The sequence below is a fragment of the Anopheles funestus genome, chromosome 2RL (assembly GCF_943734845.2).
Source record: "Anopheles funestus chromosome 2RL, idAnoFuneDA-416_04, whole genome shotgun sequence".
NCBI lineage: Eukaryota > Metazoa > Arthropoda > Insecta > Diptera > Culicidae > Anopheles > Anopheles funestus.
Genome location: NC_064598.1, coordinates 81,488,172 through 81,505,655, shown reverse-complemented (window position 1 = coordinate 81,505,655; position 17,484 = coordinate 81,488,172). Strand labels below are relative to the sequence as shown.

Here is a 17,484-nt window from a genome sequence, read left to right as displayed (position 1 = left end):
ACTTCCAACACTTTCCCGCTTCTTGTTGTCATCGGTTTACAAGTTTATTTTAAGCTCAGCCAATCCCTGTTTCAACATTGCACCTCTTCTTGTCATGGAAATGGTTTAGAGTAGCATTTATTGGGGTAATGGTCGCACGCAGCTTAACGCTCCCCCAAGTCTCTCGGTAAAGATCACGAGTTGATTGTGAATTTTGCTGAACGTTCTACATTATTATTTAACCAGTGTACAGGAGAACGAAACCGTGTTACGAAACCGACAACACTCAGCACCAGATTGATGTGGAGTGTCTTTTTCCAATGCCCTTTGATCGGTGGCGTCGAGTTACATGATTTGATACTGTAGCCGGAATCCAGTCTCACGACGGAACGGATCAAACAGTTGATCACTCGTGAAGTACATCATGAATTGGCCTGGTCCACGGACTGCAGGGGATGAGATATAAGGCTTGTTACAGTAATTATTCTTCGGACTTAAATACCACGCTACTCACCATCCACCTCTCCATTTTCCAGGCTTTTGCTACAAAACCGGCTCGCACGTAACGCGGGTAACGTAGGCAATCGAACGACTGCATTCGGAATGTGTAGATTGTCCTCGGATCGTGCCATAACGGAAACACTGGAATAACACAGCTCATCCACTCCCGGATTTTCGGCGGTCGGATTAGCGGACGAGGCGATCTCGAAGGTGGTCGGTATGAGACGTAACAGCTGACTGTTACGGGGACGATTGAAGCAGATGGCATAGTTCAATCCACCCAGATATGGTCCCACACCGGAACCAAGGTTGAAAGATTCAACCGTACCGGAGGTGTCGGAGAAATACTGCAGGCAACCGGTCGGTGCAATAAGACCAACATCGCTGTGCAGGGTACGTGCGAGCAGTGGAACCATTTCGGATGGATCCAGTTGACGGGCACCATCCTTGGCGGCGGCTGCCATTCCGGTTGGACATTCGAGCTGCTGCACCCGAATGCTCCAGTGTGGATTGGACAGAGTTGGGATCTGCGTACGACTGGCAATGCGGAAGGTGATCGTCATCGTACGATCGGCATTGGTAGGGTTGAAAGGGACATAAACTGGATGGGGAGAGTAGACAAAGGAAAGAGATCATTCATAAATAGTTTTATGATTCGCCTCACTAACAAGTTGCGTGAGCCAAGCGTAGAAATGTCAAAGTTATGAAGAATCTCCTAAATCCAATTTCAATTCTATTGAAACATTTCCCCAACTTAAATGAAGTCTCTGCCTTCAAGCGTTCAAAAATCCATTCCTCAAAACTCTATTTAATCGGTTCATCATGGGTCTACACTTACCGTGCTGGCCGCTATTTTCACCACATAAATCGAAGTTCATGTTTTCCACCGAAAACACATCGTTGATGCATTTCGGGTACGGATCAAGCGTCGGCTGGGCAAGGCTGAACGAGTTGAAATCCAATCGAAGCTGCGAACAACAAAAAAAAAACCGTAACAGCATCCATGTCAGTATGAAATGTGGTCCTGCTGATGGTAGCGAAGAGATGTATCATTTTGCCACCGATGTCTTACCTGACAGATGCGCAGATTGAGCGACCGGATGGTGTAGACGCAGGTTAGCCCATTCGCTGCAATGTTGTTCGGTGCTAGCAGTGTGGTCGATTTTACCAAGGACGTACCACCGCAGGCAAGTGTTGGACCTATAGAAGGGGCAGAGAGAGAGGGAGAAAGAGAAAGAGAGAGAGAGATAGGGTGAGATGGAGCAGCAGTTAGTGGTGGAGTGGTTTTGTTGCATTATCGTTTCGGTTGGGTACTAATCCTGGTAAAAGCTAAAGGACAAGAAGCTTTGCACAGTATTACAAGCTCCATTCATTCCACTTTTGGTGTATGTACGTACGTACGTGCGGTAACGCTGGAGAGGTAGTGCTAAAAATGATTTCTGCTCTGTTGGGAGACGTGCTAATTTCCTTGCCCAGATTAAGGGGTGACTTGTTTGGCGGGCTTGACCGTTATGACCATGGCAAAATCTCATCCCCTAATCGGTCTTGCCTCTGTGTGTGTGTGGATCTTGCCTGAATGGAGGTGTGATTTACTGTAAGCCGATAAGAGCACGAAAATGAATCGTTCACAAATCCATCCAGGTGCCATTAAAGTATCAAAAGGGTGATGATGGTGATGGTTTAACGCGATAGAGTGTATGTTATTAATCTGAATTTCTCGTTAATTGCCTTTCAGAAGCAAGTTTATTTATGTTTTGAAAGAATTCAACCAATTATTTAGTTCAAATGTATGCTATTCCTTTCTTCAAGAAATTAACCTTCCAGGAGGTCATAATTAATCGTAGTTAATTCGTAATTAATTGTAAGAGAAGTCAGAATATAAGAAACAAACAATGGTAATAAGATAGTACCGTGTCTAGACACGTCGCTCAAAACTTCGCATATGATCACTAAAAGGATATCCTCAGTAGCATCGAAGTGTCTCCAAGAGTGTCTTTTTTCCTAAATAACCCATTTAAGTTTAGAGACCTGAACCTTCTTGTTAATTAAAAAAAAGAATAGAGCCAACAACTCTAAAATATGATAAGTATGATCCTCAAACCAGCACAGAGAGGTCTTGCTAATTAAATAAGTAAATCAGCTTTGTCCAGCAAATAAATAAATTTGTTAAAGAACAAGCGCATGAAGGAGTTCAGCTTAGGCAGTAATAAACATCAGACTTCATTGCCATTCATTCAAGTTGATAGGTTACATTAAAGGTACGTCTCCAGAGTTGGGTTTTTGGGAATTTCCAGATAATTTTACTGATAACATTCCAAGAGAAGGATCTTTCAGTTCCAATGATCGTTTCTTGAGTTCACTCAATGAACTAAGATTAGAATGGTAGTTGGGAACTGTGCTGTGTAAAGCAACAATTTTATCGCACCAACTGCCGCTGTTTGATAAACCTTGCCTCAAAGCATTCTCCAGCAAAAAGGACATGAAGTGGGAAAACCGTACGTTATTTTTAGACACGTTGTTTTGGTACTATTTCTGTACTAATAGTCTGAAATGCCACATATCTTGATTTATGCGATAGACTATATGCAGAACATCATTGGCACTTTTTGGTTGATCATTTTACGGCGCTGAACAGACCCTCGATTGCGTTATCAGTCTGCTGATCATATCATAACTGACATAGACGTAGATACATATCTCGCTACCGGAACAAGCTAATCAATTGGTCAACTTTTTTCATTCTTGTTGCTCAAGTCGTTGCTCTCGATAACGTCCATTCTCACATGGAGAGACAAGCTACCATCAGACGGACGTCTGCACTAGACTAAGATCGCTTCACATGATGCTGCTGGTCAACACCCCTCGTTTACCTGTATATTGGCCTTCCGCTGGAGACAGCTGCAGCAACCCAATAGCAAGCACGATAAGGACGAAGGCCATCGGGAAGTTCATCGTTCAAGACACAGCTAGACCACCGCCACAGCAGAAAAACGACGAAGCAGAACCGAAAAGTTGCGTTGATGTGTTTTTTTTCTGTTTTAGTTTTTTTTCTGGATCACTTCAAGACACTACGCACGGTTCAACGAGTATCACCAGTAACGAAAGCTCCACGAATGACGATCGGCAACAGTGAGAGAATCCTTTTATATGTCGGTAACGCTTTCTCCAGGCACAATTCTCGGTCACGTAGGTTTGCTAGACTCTTTCTTATCATTGCGTATGATAAAAATGCCCACCATTCGTAGCCGAAACTACGAGGTGGAGGTCAGTACGTCTTATCAAACACCCACGAACGACACGGCTTTTCCATAAGTGTACGTCCGAGTGTTGTGAAAGTTTTTACCCATTTACTTAAATTCCCAAACGAAAGTTGTTTGCTGTAGGTCACGATGATTGTCAAAGATGTATTTGTTGGATTTCAGTTTTTTTTGTAAGACTTTCGTTTGTTTCTGTGCACTTTTCAATCCAAACGACAGTTTACGTGCGGGTGTATGCGAAATCAAAGATATCAATCATTGTGTCGCAAGTGGAAAGATAAAATACCTCACCGGGGCAACCTACGGGATGCATCTCATCGTAGAATGTTTCTGAGGTTAACAAGAAGCAAAAACAGTATAAAAAAATGTAAAAAAAAACCATTGATAAATTAAAGTATGACGTAAGCAACAGCAACAGGTACATTGATAAATGAGGAAGAACGTAAACAATCGTGTCGCAGACGAAGGTTTCCGGTTGCGATGACGAAACATGTAGCTAATTCTTGTACTACACTTTTTTGCTTGTACCGCTTGCTTTTGTGATGCAGGTCAAAAATGTAAGTAAACTAATTTCGTTACACACTTTCTCGCTTGACGTAAGCATGCTGATAATACCTTCTAAAGCATTATTGTGCTCAGTGTGCAATGGATGGTAGCGTTTATTTATCAATGATATACGAAAGTAAATTCTTTGTCGGTTGGATTTGAATATAATACGCTTGAAATAATGTTTCTGTAGAAAGTTCTCCTATATTTATGTTTTTATATTTAGCACGAACAATCAATGTCGACCATGAAAAAGGCAGTTCCAACAGATTTCGACAAACACGATTTGAAAATCTTGTATACAATACAAGCTGTTCAATACAGTAAGTAGCATGCAATATTGCACGCAATGCTGCTCTTGTAGACAACGTGCACCTCAACCAATTGTCCAGGTTACATTGTTAAGGCTGCACATATAACACTTCAAATAACTTAAACTTAAAAAATATAATTATAAAATTAAAACGAAAAGTAATACAAAACAATTCCTGGAAGTAAAATCATTGAAGCTCAATGGTCAAGATGAAGAGTTTGAAATGTAAATGTAAGTCGGCAGCGGAAAGAGGTTAAAGGGAGGTTAAGGGAACATGGAAACCAAATAAGTGGAAAGAAGAGTTAAGCGAGCGCACAGAAAGCAACAATGGATCGGAACGACCTGCCGCAGTGCGACGTTTGGGGATAATAAATGGAGGACGAACACGGAGTCGGATTAGGAATACAGAGCGAAATCGAGGAGAACAACGTTGGTGAATCAATACATCAGAGCAGGAGGGAAGCAACAAATAAGGATTGAGCCTGAGTGCGGCGTTTCTCAAGGGATGTTTTTTGGAACACTTTTTGTTAAACAGTTTTTAACGACAAAAATAAAGAAAATCTTGATAGTTTTCCTTTGATAGTTGTTTGTTTTTTTGTTAATAAACCAAAACAACGTGACACTCCACATTAAGTTATGTTTCCAACATAATCCTTTTACACCCAATTGAAGCTTGTTTCAATGTTAATTGATTAGTTTTAAATTTTACTATTTTCGAGTTTCAGTTTCGAGTTTAATCTCTTTGTGTGGGTACTTTGCCTTTTAACTTTACTTTTAACCAATGTAATTACTAAGTTTTAAGCTGCCAGTAATTGTTTTGAATTTTCAAATTAATGATTTTGTGTGCGACTTGCAAGCAAGTTGTTTGACATCGATTTGCTTCCTAGCGTTGTAGCTAAACCCTTGAGGGAATGTTATTTTCTACAGGAAAACCAAGGAAATTCCCAAAACTTCGCGTATCTAAAATTACCGCATATGTTTAATCATGGTGCAATTTCGTTTAAAATTAACGGATATAGATAACAACTTCCAATACTGGTCATATGATTGGGATTGATCATCGATAATTTTATCCATATATCAATCCTCTTCATTTTTTTATATTTATTCTTCCTTAGTATAATGCGACAATAGTTCCATCTTCATGTCAGTAAGTCAATTAAAATGACTGTGCATAATTGGGTATTCCAATAATTCCTTTCGAAGCATCATTATTATGCAAGCCACAAGCAAATGATATCAGTGCATGATGTAAGTTGAAATGAAAATATAAAAATAAAAACTCCCAAAAGAAAAAAAAACTGTTCCACCACACACATCTCTCTTGAAAACAGCATCAATCACTACCGAATGCCGAAAGGCAAAAGAATGGATCATCGCTACCAACACCAATACCAGACCAAGGCTAAAAGGCCCCCCCGGCAAACGGAACGGTTTGTGATTGAGGGCATCGGAAATCAATTTCCAACAAAATAATATTTACCATGATATAATTCAATTCGATCGCAACGCATTTGGCCGTTATTGTGGGGTGCAGCGTGCGCCCAACATGAGTCGTGAAAAGAGCTTGAACATGATGTGACCATACCACTTTTGATTGATGACACCGGAAGCAGAGGTATGGAGATGCGTATAAATCGTACTTGAAAAACGCAGGAAGTATAAAGTGACTATCGACGGAAGTTAAGTGGTGAAAAGAACATTACAACAGACATTTTGGAGGACCGTTACAGTGGTTCATAGTGGTCGTCGGGTTTCATGTTTGCTTTTGTCGTATAGAAGGACATGTTCCCATCCCTTCAAATGTTTATATTTTTCTCCAGGCTAAACATTTTGAACTATTTAATCCATCATTTAGGCAATGTTTTTGAATTCGAAGATTTAAAGTAAAAGTAGCGCATTTTTTTTTAATAAAAAAAATTGTTAAGTTACAAATATAAAAGTTTCCCCCTTCAACAAAGGCTTGACTAGACGTCCATTAAATTATTTATCAAGAATCGATGAAACCTTTGAAATCATGACAACTTCTTTGTTATTGATAACGTTCAAATTATTCAACAGCTGTGACTAACCTACTTCCTCATAGCAAATTTCGTATGATTAATATATTTGAAATTGTATAACAGAATTACCCTCCCCGTACCGAACTGATGGTGGATGGTTGGAACTGAGGTATGTTATTCCAACTAAAATGAAACACAAACATACCGGGCCCATGCAATACTGGAACACAAGATTGCCGCCTGCTGGAGAGTTGTTTTTAATGGCGTCACAATGGAAAACAAATACGTCTTTCTGGAAGCTCCTCCCGGTGGTTTCTGAGCAAAACGAATCACATCAAGGCAATACAAGACAGACCGAAGACAGTTGTTTAACCGGCCGGTTGGAGGAAATGAACTTTCGTATGGTGACATTTCGCATTCCATCAACCGGATACGATGCTACATGATGTTTCCTTCAACAAGAAGTCACACACATCAACACATATATATATTCTAGATTTGATTTGTCACGAGAAGGCAGATGTTGCATCATGGCTAACCGCTTGAATAGATTGCTCTAAAGCTTAACATCAATTAAGCATCTGTGTTGGCTTTGTTCGGGGAAACTTTGTTTGTCAGGTGCAAGATGGCCATTTGTTCCGAATGCGGCTAATAACGTCAAATGTCAAGGCAATCAATTCGGTTTGATGCGACAATGGATCGGAATTTGATGCTCACTACAAAGTTGTACCACACATTTTTGCTACATTTGTCATTCAGCACGCATTCCGCGATTGGTGGTGTGGTCAGAGGCAGAGAATGTTAGCGTGAATATTTAGTGACATTTTTGACGATGTTCGAGTGGTTGGACATACATTTAAATACATCAAAGGTTTTGCTTTCATGTCAACTAAAATCAACCGCCTACAAACGACCAGGCGTCTCCATTGGGTACTGGGCGCCTCCATTAAAATGTATACGGGTTTAGCCAAAAGCTCTACATATATTTTTTTTAAATTCACACAAATAAATATGTTAAGCAACAATTCGCTTCAATATGTTATTTGACTTAAAATTGATGAAAAATGGCTGGGTTGTGTATCATCGAGAAAATCGTTGTAATTAATTTCATACCATGCATCGTACTGCATACACTGTATGCATCGTACTGCGTACATGTAATCAATACTCTTTAAATAATGACTTTATGAATGAGTTCATAAATACCATGACAATGTGATATTTAATATCTGTTGCGAATAATTACATCTCGTTACACCAAACGTATCAGTTCACAGTAAATTCTGATTTATTTTTTTCCATCTTTAGTTCACTTTGTTTCATATGTTGCATGTTTGCTTCAATTCTCCGCGGGCAGAGTTACAACGTTTCGAGAAATCAAAAACAGAACATTTACATTTCATTTGTAGCTATAACTTTAGCGTGGTTTTCATCTCATATTTATATACTTTTAATTTAACTACAGTTGTGTGTGTGTTTTTTTTCTCTTTTAAATGACTCCAATTACAGATTTTCTTATTACAGATCCACCAATGAGTGTGATGCATTGTTTGGAACAATTTCCGATAAACTTTTCGTATCATTTAATTACTTTTAACTCACAAAACAGTTCCTTTCGCCATCGCTCCATTTCGTACAATTGATAGATTTTGTTTTGTTGTAACAAACAGTTTTCAAAATAATACACTACATCTGTCTGTTCGAGCCATTCTAGTTCGAGTTCTATTAAGTGTGTGCTCGTTTTGTTTTTGGCATTTTAGCAAGTTTAGCACATTCCACTAGTTGTAATGATGCTTTATTTATTTAATTCACGGAAGTAAATGACACAGTCATTAATAAAGTATCCGATAAGTTTCCATTACACAGTTTTTGTTTTGTTTACTCTTTTTTTTTGCTACGTAACATTTAATTTTATCTATTCGTTATCATTACCGTGCAGAAAAGTACACAAAGTTTATTTTCACAACTGAACAGTGTCGTACAGTGAAGCGGACAGTGCTTTCGTGGATTGCTTTGACCGATGGAACCCACCTATGAACAGCGACATTAAAAGAGCCAAGCAATATTTACAGACAGGCCCCAAACGGTGCCGATAGCGTCAATGGGACAGGAACAGTTGTGTTTATTTTTAATAATAAAAAAATATGTATAAAATCTTTTCATCAAGCTCCATACGCGTCGTTTATTCAAACGATCGCAGTATAGGAGGACAGGTTTTTGGCCGTTTTGCATAATTCCACAGTAAACTTAAATCTACACAGATAGGATCGTTTTAAAGCTAGCGTATAACCGTTTTGCCACCTGCTTAAAGAATCTCGTCCGCGGGTGCCTCAGTGTCAGCGGGAAATTCGGTGTCCATCGTCGCATGAAACCCATTGACCGATGCCGGCTGTCGGTGGGAGTGACCATTTTTTGTCGCTGTCCCCGCAAACGAGGGTTTCCCTTCCGTCAACGGATGCAGATCGGCTACCGGTTCCGGCCGGAAGTGTACCCTTTGAACTGTCGCGGTTGTAGCGGCATCGATGGTGGTGGGATTGATGTCGGCCGTACCGTAATTTACTGCCGACGGTGTTGTTGTGCCGATCGCTGATGGATCGAGGGCTGAGGAACATGGGTTACGAACGTTATCGGTCGGCCGTGGTATTGTGCTGGCAACCGGGTCCGACAGTTCGGAGGAAACGGGCAGAAGCAACGAACGCTTCCGGGTGCGGTTGGAGAACGGTTTACGGGCGGATTTGGTTGGGCCACGGTCGGTGTACTCCTTTAGTCAAACCTTCTCCTCACCGGGCACTGGTGGACCGCAACGGACGAACTGCAAGGTGACCGGCTGTGATTAGAATTGGGGATTTATTTTACACTTCGGACAGTACAAACATAAAACACATACGAAGAGAGAGAAAGAGAGAGAAAGAGAAAATAGTGACAAAAACAGAGAGAGAGAGAGAGAAAGAAAGAGAGAGAGAGAAAGAGAGAGGGGAGGGGAGTGATGAAGAGAACAGCAATGGGAGGGTGTGTGAGCGAGCGGGAAAGATCGAGCAGTGAAAGAAGAGTAACAACTAAGAGCAGACTACCGGATCGAGTAAGTAAAGAAATGGGAATAAAATTAGTTAAAAACGTATAAAAATACAACAAAGTTTTACATTTTGCCATTATCCTACGTGAGAGACGAATAAGAAAAATGTAACACAAACAAAAAATGGATCATCACATGAAAGTCTATCAATGAAAGCACGAATAAATAGAAAATAAAAATGATAAAAAGAGAAAACAAAACACGAGCAGTGTTTAAAAATTGAATCAGAAAAATAAAAGCAAGTATTAAAAAACACAAACGGGCACGTACACAACAAAGAACAATAAAATTGAGTTAACAAAGTTTAAATTGCTTTAAAACGTGTACAAAGAAACCTTTTCTGTTGGACACTAAAACATAAATAGAAATAGGAGAATGATAGAAAAAAAGTGTTTTAAACACAAAAACCAAACAATTTAACTCAGTGCTCAGTGGGTAATGGAAATTTTTAAAACAAAATAGAAACAAAGAAAGAAAAGGTTGCTATTTCATGAGACTAAAATATGAACGCTGAGGTTTTTTGCATATTTATGTTTTTTCGGTTGTTTTATTGTTTGTTTAATAATGAAAATTCATTCATAGGAAAGAAAACAAGAAAAAAACAGGACGTCAATTGTGTGTTTTCACTTAGTGAAATGAAAATAAAGATACTTGCATTCAATTTTTTTAAAAACTCGTCTCAGATATAGCGTAGGACTGAAAGTATAGGACGAAAGAAGAAAAAAGAGAAGAAAAGTGGGAGAAAGAGAGAGAGAGAGAGTGTGTGACAGAGAGTGATACCATTTTGAGAGGGAAATTATACAACAAATAGGGGAGAACTAGGGATGAGGCACGGTACTGAAGGGACCAATGGGGGAAAGGGGGAGATGTGTGATGTTGGTTCTTGTTCAAAGCTTTCAACCTTCAAGCAAAAGGTAACGATGCAAGTGATAAAGTGAATCTAGCGAGTGGCATGTTATTTATCGTCCCCTAATCCCTATGCACTATCGTTCCCCGGTGTATCATCGTGTGCGGCTGCACCTGCAAGATACGCTCGACCGTAAATGGCCATCTAGACGGCGTCATCAGCAGGCGTTAACGGTGGCCACAAGAATAAACACTGGTGGCGCCGAGTTAAGTTTTGATTTAAACGGCACCCGAGATAGAACCGGAGCTCTCCACCAGCGTTTGTGAAAGGGATAAAATGTGACGGAGGGTTGTGTAAACTAGTGGCCCTTTAGAATGAGTGTCAGGGTTGGGCTAAAAAGGGAAACCATGAACGGCCTTGCTATTACGACGTGAGATAAGACGTGAGATGCGCTAATTTGAAAATCTCTACTAAATTCGATGACACATTCAAGATTCAATAATGCACCGAATGACGGCTGCTTTTGGAAATTAGAATTAATTCAAAAGAAAAATAACAGTTTTCCTTGTTGTTTCGTGCATCATTCTACTGATTCGTGTTGGTGCGTGTAGAAAAGCTGTGTGGTGCTATAATAAACAATAAAAAAAAACGAAACAAATCAAACCGTTCAGCTAGGACGCGTTAACGTACTTACGGACACTTGCGTCGCGGTGTAGGAGTTGGCGCGGGTACGCAGGAACACGGTGCGCCATTTGCGTTTCACTTGTGCGATCACCTCACCGTTCAGGAAGCAGAACAGTACCGCCACAAACAGACCCTGTCAGAGAGATGTGCCCGTTTGTGCGAAAAGATAGAGTAAAATAGTTTGCAAACGTTAGCAGAAATTTGATGGACGTGCAGGACATCAAAGCAAGGGTTGGTTTCGACAGTTTTGTCACGTTTACACTACGCATCAATTTACATTCTTTTTTGTTCTTTAATGGGAATTTTGTTCGAGAATCAACCTTACCTGAAAGGAGGAAGTACAGGCAAGCATCGTTTCGTACGTACGCTCGTACGGATGTCCATGGCCCGGACGAAATGGGGTAAGTATGTACTGAAGACCGAGCAGGGGCACCAGAAGGAGTGTTGCGCTGTAGAGATTTTGAAGAACAAACATTTCATTTTAAATTACTATAATATATTTCAACCTCAAAGTTGAAGCATTAATTGCAACTATAGTTTATTAGGTTCTAGTGGACAAATAACACTTGGAAGACAAATAAAGGTTACAATGAAAGCTATAAGGATCTCTCAATCGATCAGATCAGTTTAGTAAGAACCAATGCTATAAAATCTCGCTGATATACAGCATAGAGCTACTACAAAGTCGTATTTTATTTCGGTAAATAATTATTTCAAGAAATTACAATTCAGGTTCTTTTTATTTAAATTATCCCCTTGACTGAAATGAAAAAATCTATTGACGGTAAAAATGAGCCGACAAACCCTGTAATAAGTAGTCTTTCGTAGATATCGTTCTAGAGCCGCTACAATTACGAGATCTATGAGCTGTACGATGAACTCACTATCGTACAGTATATTAGACTCGCCAAGCTCTGCTGAGCTGGACATGTCATTTGACTAGCACCGGACGACCCAGCACGTAAAGTCGTTTTTAGATCCACTAAGATGGAGCGATGGCGGTGATGCGTTCGCTAGAATGACCGACTCCCGACCGTGAGAGGAGAGTGCAGACTCTTGCAGCTGCTAATACCGCGTATCGGTTATAGCGCCGGATAAGCCAATAGTAGTAGACATTTTAGTTTAAGGAATAATAGATGGAAAAGACTTGTTGTATTAATGCCAATACAGAAAAACACAAGCATTAAATCGAATTATTAAAAAAAACAACTCCTTGTTAAAGAATGTTTCTTCTGTTTTAATGTATCAAAGACACACGATTGTGAATATTGTAAGTATTTACACAAGAGCAAACGAATATATTTTATTGCATAATTTCGAGGATTTAAATTGCAGGAATATCTGGTGGAAAAGTCTAATAAATATACCGAGATGCTTTCCAGATCGGTAACCCAATTTTCTAGATAATCTTTGTACAGTTTGGGATTAACTTTTCTTCCGTTTTCATTACATCATTCACTACTTCTGGATCAGAGATTTAGTACAAAATGAAATACAAACGATCTCTTTACAAATTTTACAGACAAACTTTCTACATAAGATTGTTTTTTTTACTCCAAAAGTTCGTCATTTTGAAAAAATTGATTTTTTTAAACCATCATGTGAAGCACTACATGATAACATGTTTTTTCATAATATTTTTATGAAGGGTTCCAGAAAAGATTGACCGAGGCATTCCTAATATTTGTTGTAAAAATGTCAACAAAAGTTTTAAAATATAATTACTTGCAAGCAAACACTACTATCGAATGATGATTCACCTTGTTTCATGTGAGCAACATATTCAAAGAATTGCTTTCAGAAATGGGAAAAATGATACATCGGTACGGATACAAAACGTAGTTCGTTAGGGTTATCTGTAAGGGCACAGGCACATTGTGGTTAATTATTTCGTACATTTGAAACCTTTCTTCTCTGTTGATTTACCACATTAAGCAACTGGTTTGGATGTAATGAACAAAGGTTTCGTATGATTTATATCCAAAAAAGAATAACGTTTCTAATTAGTTCTGTAGATGAGAATCGTCTATCGAACCGGTTCTCTTCAGTAATAGTCTAGACTTTTTTAATGTTCTAAAGTTTACATCATTAATCATACGAAAGCACATCGGTAGTTTGTAAAGGTAAACCACGTCCTTTTCGAAAAGAGTTCCCAAAGCTAAATACACTCACATGTGCCTGCATGCCTTGCAGACACGGTAAGAAGAAAATAAGTTCCAAAAAACCCAATCTCTAAAACTCATATCATTCAATGTAAAACGGTAGCAAAAAGTTCATGCTAAACAAACAGGATTTGTCGTACAGGTAACAAAACGGTTTTCTCCGAAAAAGAAGGGTAAATTGTACACCATAATACAGTGTAGTTCGTTTGCAAACGAGTACATCCAGCACAGAACCGTACTTACCGGAAGGCTTGTAGAATCGTTCTCGATGGACCGGCACCCTGCGGACCGGCCGGTGCCTTTAGCTTCAGCAGCAACACCCGCATGATGTTGAACAGGAACACCAGATTCAGCAGCATCGAAATGCACACCGGCCCGACGAACACCTTGTTGAAGGAACTATCGTTCATCCAGCATCTGGGATGGAGAAAAACGAAAGGTGAAAACCGAGAACCCAGCACACCAAAAACGAAATAAGTGAAACGTTCCAAACAGAACCGAGATTAGAGGTTAAAAAGGTTTTTTTTGTTTGCGAACAAATGAATAAATGAATGCCATGCAAAACTGTGGGAAGTAACAAGGAGTACGCCTCCTGTTGGCAGTCTACCATGTTGGCAAAAAAGCTTGTTTTAGTAACAAAAACTAACACCCACGGATTTAGAGAGTTTTGTATTGTTTTTCTAAGTACACAATGTTGCCAGATGTTGTAAGTATGCGCGAACATAAAGTGAAGTAATTTACGCTAGTAAAACATACAATCTCGTGTAGATAGTGTATGTGATTTGTTAGCAAACAGTAAAACAATTTAAGGGAAGTTAAATTTTAATTGTTGTCCTTCCTTTCTCTTTCCATCCCTGGTATTCTTGTGGGAGCTAGCTATTAGCATTCATCACGGAAAAAAAATAACGAAGCGTCGATGCAAATGCAGTTGCAAATTCAGCTCTTAATTGGATCATCAATCGCAAACGCATCAACGTTCGTCTGTAGCGAACGCCTCCAACCGAAGCGAACCATGGAACGGATTGACGTTTATGATGGCGACCCGGGCACCCATTATACGGGATGAGTTTTTATTTATTCAACAAGCCCCAAACACACACCCATCCACCTCTTTCGCACTTACTCTATTGTATCGTTCGGTGGACTAACGTAGCCTCGCAGGAATCCGTACAGAACGATGAAGAAGGCCGGCGAACCCCAACCAAGCGCTAGCAACCATTTGAGAAGCTTCTTCTCCGACACGAACGCTGACACTAGCACCGTGTGCAGATAGAAACCTTCGCACAGCATCCAGGAGTAGTTGGTCAGAAGGAAGTAGTGCAACACGAGATGCAGCGTAATGCAGCCAGCCTGCAAATGAATGCGAACGGAAGGGAAATGGATGGATTTGTTAATGGTAGTGTGTGAAGTGTTTCGTGTGCTGTTGACCATCGCTTACACCGCTTTCCTGCAGGAGATCAAGATCGTTCAGTATCATCCGGTACCACAGCAGCCAGAGCGAATTGTTGCAGGCGAAGGATACGAACAGGTTCATGTGTAGCGTTATTCGTGCGCATTTCAACGATCTGGAACAAACGAAGAGAGAGAGAGAGAGAGAGAGAGAGAGAAGGAGAGAATGCATTGGAAGGTGTGCAAGGATTATAATCAAATAGCACGGTTGGGAAGTGCATTATTGAATTTCGTTCTTTTTCTCCCAGGGTTCGTTCTTCTGGTAAGGGTCTTAATCTAAGGTTTTGCGTCGCGAAAGGGTGAACAGTACATCGTAACCATACCTTCTACATGCTGATAGACTCATTAATCGTGATCCCAGACGCTGGGATTAAAGTCACCGCCTGGCAGAATCTGGCCGAGGATAATGTATATTTTAATAAGGATAAAAAGCTTTACTGACATTATTAAACGGTTGTGTTGCATTACGGAGTGTCACGTTACCACGAGTAGAATTCACCTTTGCGTTGTTTTTTTTTATTTTTTGTTGTAAATTAAAAAACTAACTATATTAAGTTAAAAAAACAATCAAATTGAAAAGTTTAAATTAAAATTTTTAAATTTACTTTGCACAAAAACAAATTGAAAACAAAAAACAAATAAACACACCCTTAAAGAGGCACTTGCTTGAAACAACGAAACATTAAAGATGATAATTAAGCCACTAACAGATTTAAATTTTGTTTCATTTTATGTACTCCAGTATACTTCAGTAAAATTGAGTGATTTAGAAAAGAAAAATTTTGTTTTACAAAATCTAATGGAGATGATATTGATACATTTGTACACTTAAATCAACAAAAATGATACCATTGGCATTGTTTGAACTAATTTTTATAGATTACTCTGAAATTTTTGTTTTATTAATATTTATTTTATTGTAATCTTTCAGCAAATATTGCCTACATGGCGTACAACAAAACATCTTCAAGATTAAGAGATTTGTATCTGGATCTGGACAAATAGTGACAAAGTTACAGTATTTCAAAATTTTTTGTGTGCGGTTTTTCATATTAAGGTTCAAAATGTGACTTCAAAAGAACTTTCGGAGCTCTATTTACTACCATTTATTGTAATGAATAGCTTCTAACATCGCAAACTAAATTTTCTTCCTCACTATTTACATTTGGCTTATTAAACAAACAAACTAATCGATGGATTCTTAAGCAGAATCGTTAATCGCGAAAATGTTTCCCAACACATTAAACACCCACCAACTTTTTCTCAGAAAACGAACGCCTGATAAAGTCAACCGATATATGGAAGGGATGGTCACGACTGTCCGTTCAATCGTTTTTTGTTGTTGTTTTTATTCTAACCAAGCCACGTAACCCAATCACCGAAGGCCAAGCCCTTTCCTTGGGGTAGAGTAATTTAACCCTAATGAGCATAAACGAAATTCATTAACCCGTCCGCTGCGCTGAAATAAGCGCTTACCTAAAGTAGCTTAAAATAGCGAGCGATAGCAGGATAGCTATCAGCGAGATGGCATATCCGGTTTCGTATATTAGGTTCACCTGTTTCCGCCACTGTTCCGAGGGGAGAAGAAGAGAGCAAAAAAAGGTAAAGAGGTGGAAAAATGCCAGATAAAAACACGATAAAAAAATGATGACTGTAGAAAGCGATCGGTGATGGCTTCCTCGCCTACCTCGAAGTCGTCCAGGTTGATGCAGGTTGTGTAGTTAGACCAGCTCTTGTTCGTCTCCGGATGCCGGAACCATTCACCATTCTCACCGCACACCTTGTGGGCGAATCCTGTGAACGAAAGCCGGGTAACGATGGCAGAAGGATGGTGAAAATGGTGGCCCACTTTAGATGAGGCGGTGTGTGTGTGTGTTTGTAGCAAACGCAACCAGAGTGAAATGGGAAAAAAAGAATCGATCGATTGGTGCGACGATACTTACTCGTTGGATCGAAACCTGATATAAAGCCTGGACAGAGGGCGTACGCCGAGGTGCCTGCAGCTGTGTCCGGCCAACATAACCATCCATCCCACGTCCCGGGGCAGAAGAGTCCTGTAGAGTAAGATGGGGATGCGATGAGCAAAAAAAAAAACACCCAGACAGCGACACGACATAAAGACGGTTGACCTCACCGGGGTAAGAAATGTTTCTTTCGTTTTCCCGGACAGAACCGGGCTGGGTACCATCGATCGATCGATCCCAACCAATAATGATTCAACCTTCTAATTAACTGTAAATCCAATCATTATGCACTCTCGGTTGCAGTTTTGCAACCCATCTGCTAGTCTTTTACTGCATAAAATGGTGATTTTCTTATGCGTTTTTCCTTCCTGTTTCCCAGCCCTACATGACCCGCTGCACCGCTCCATCATTAATCAGATAAACTTTTAATTGGATTTTCACCACGATTCTATCTTTTGTTTGCGTTTCGTTGGTGGTGAGTTTTCCTTGGGTTTTCTCTGGCGCGGTTTACACGGTCCCAATTGCTTGCCGGAGAGCGTACCGGAAGTGGAAACAAATACTTCAGCTAGCTTCAAGGGAGCGCACACTTACCCGATATGGCCGTGTCGACGGTTTCGTTCAGCGTCTCCAGACATTCGAGCCGTTTTTGTGCGATAACATCCACCGATGCATCGGTCGTCGTGCTGAGCGCCATGTTGCTTGTTGC

The 17,484-nt window shown here is 39.9% G+C and overlaps 2 protein-coding genes across 9 annotated transcripts; both read right to left on the bottom strand.

Moving 5' to 3' along the window:
- Window positions 1–245: 245 nt before the first annotated feature.
- Window positions 246–4,161, bottom strand: LOC125761367 (uncharacterized). Its single transcript, XM_049422426.1, has 5 exons — window positions 3,351–4,161; window positions 1,553–1,680; window positions 1,319–1,448; window positions 494–1,081; window positions 246–425 (listed from the first exon to the last, which is right to left on the bottom strand). Exons 1-5 carry the CDS (start codon window positions 3,430–3,432, stop codon window positions 325–327), a joined length of 1,029 nt encoding a protein of 342 aa, XP_049278383.1. The 5' UTR covers window positions 3,433–4,161; the 3' UTR covers window positions 246–324.
- A 3,702-nt stretch (window positions 4,162–7,863) lies between these two features.
- Window positions 7,864–17,479, bottom strand: LOC125761361 (calcitonin gene-related peptide type 1 receptor). Of its 8 annotated transcripts, none has more exons than XM_049422420.1 (11): window positions 17,370–17,479; window positions 16,758–16,868; window positions 16,502–16,608; window positions 16,291–16,382; window positions 14,804–14,930; window positions 14,489–14,715; window positions 13,609–13,782; window positions 11,529–11,652; window positions 11,210–11,336; window positions 10,328–10,368; window positions 7,864–9,411 (listed from the first exon to the last, which is right to left on the bottom strand). In XM_049422420.1, exons 1-10 carry the CDS (start codon window positions 17,470–17,472, stop codon window positions 10,352–10,354), a joined length of 1,209 nt encoding a protein of 402 aa, XP_049278377.1. In that variant the 5' UTR covers window positions 17,473–17,479; the 3' UTR covers window positions 7,864–9,411; window positions 10,328–10,351. The 8 variants fall into 8 exon arrangements, with proteins under 8 accessions (XP_049278377.1, XP_049278375.1, XP_049278376.1 ...); XM_049422418.1 differs by having other exon boundaries at window positions 11,214–11,336; XM_049422419.1 differs by having other exon boundaries at window positions 7,864–10,368.
- Between the last annotated feature and the right edge of the window lie 5 nt (window positions 17,480–17,484).

Coding starts and splice junctions, on each gene's coding strand:
- LOC125761367 (XM_049422426.1), bottom strand. CDS start 3,432: ATGAACTTCCCGATGGCCTTCGTCCTTATCGTGCTTGCTATTGGGTTG. Junction 1,681..3,350: donor AGCGGAAGGCCAATATACAG/GTAAACGAGGGG, acceptor CCCCTTCTATAG/GTCCAACACTTGCCTGCGGT. Junction 1,082..1,318: donor TGAAAATAGCGGCCAGCACG/GTAAGTGTAGAC, acceptor CTCCCCATCCAG/TTTATGTCCCTTTCAACCCT.
- LOC125761361 (XM_049422413.1), bottom strand. CDS start 17,472: ATGGCGCTCAGCACGACGACCGATGCATCGGTGGATGTTATCGCACAA. Junction 16,383..16,501: donor TCAACCTGGACGACTTCGAG/GTAGGCGAGGAA, acceptor CCCTCGGAACAG/TGGCGGAAACAGGTGAACCT. Junction 9,427..11,213: donor ACACCGCGACGCAAGTGTCC/GTAAGTACGTTA, acceptor TTCTAATCACAG/CCGGTCACCTTGCAGTTCGT.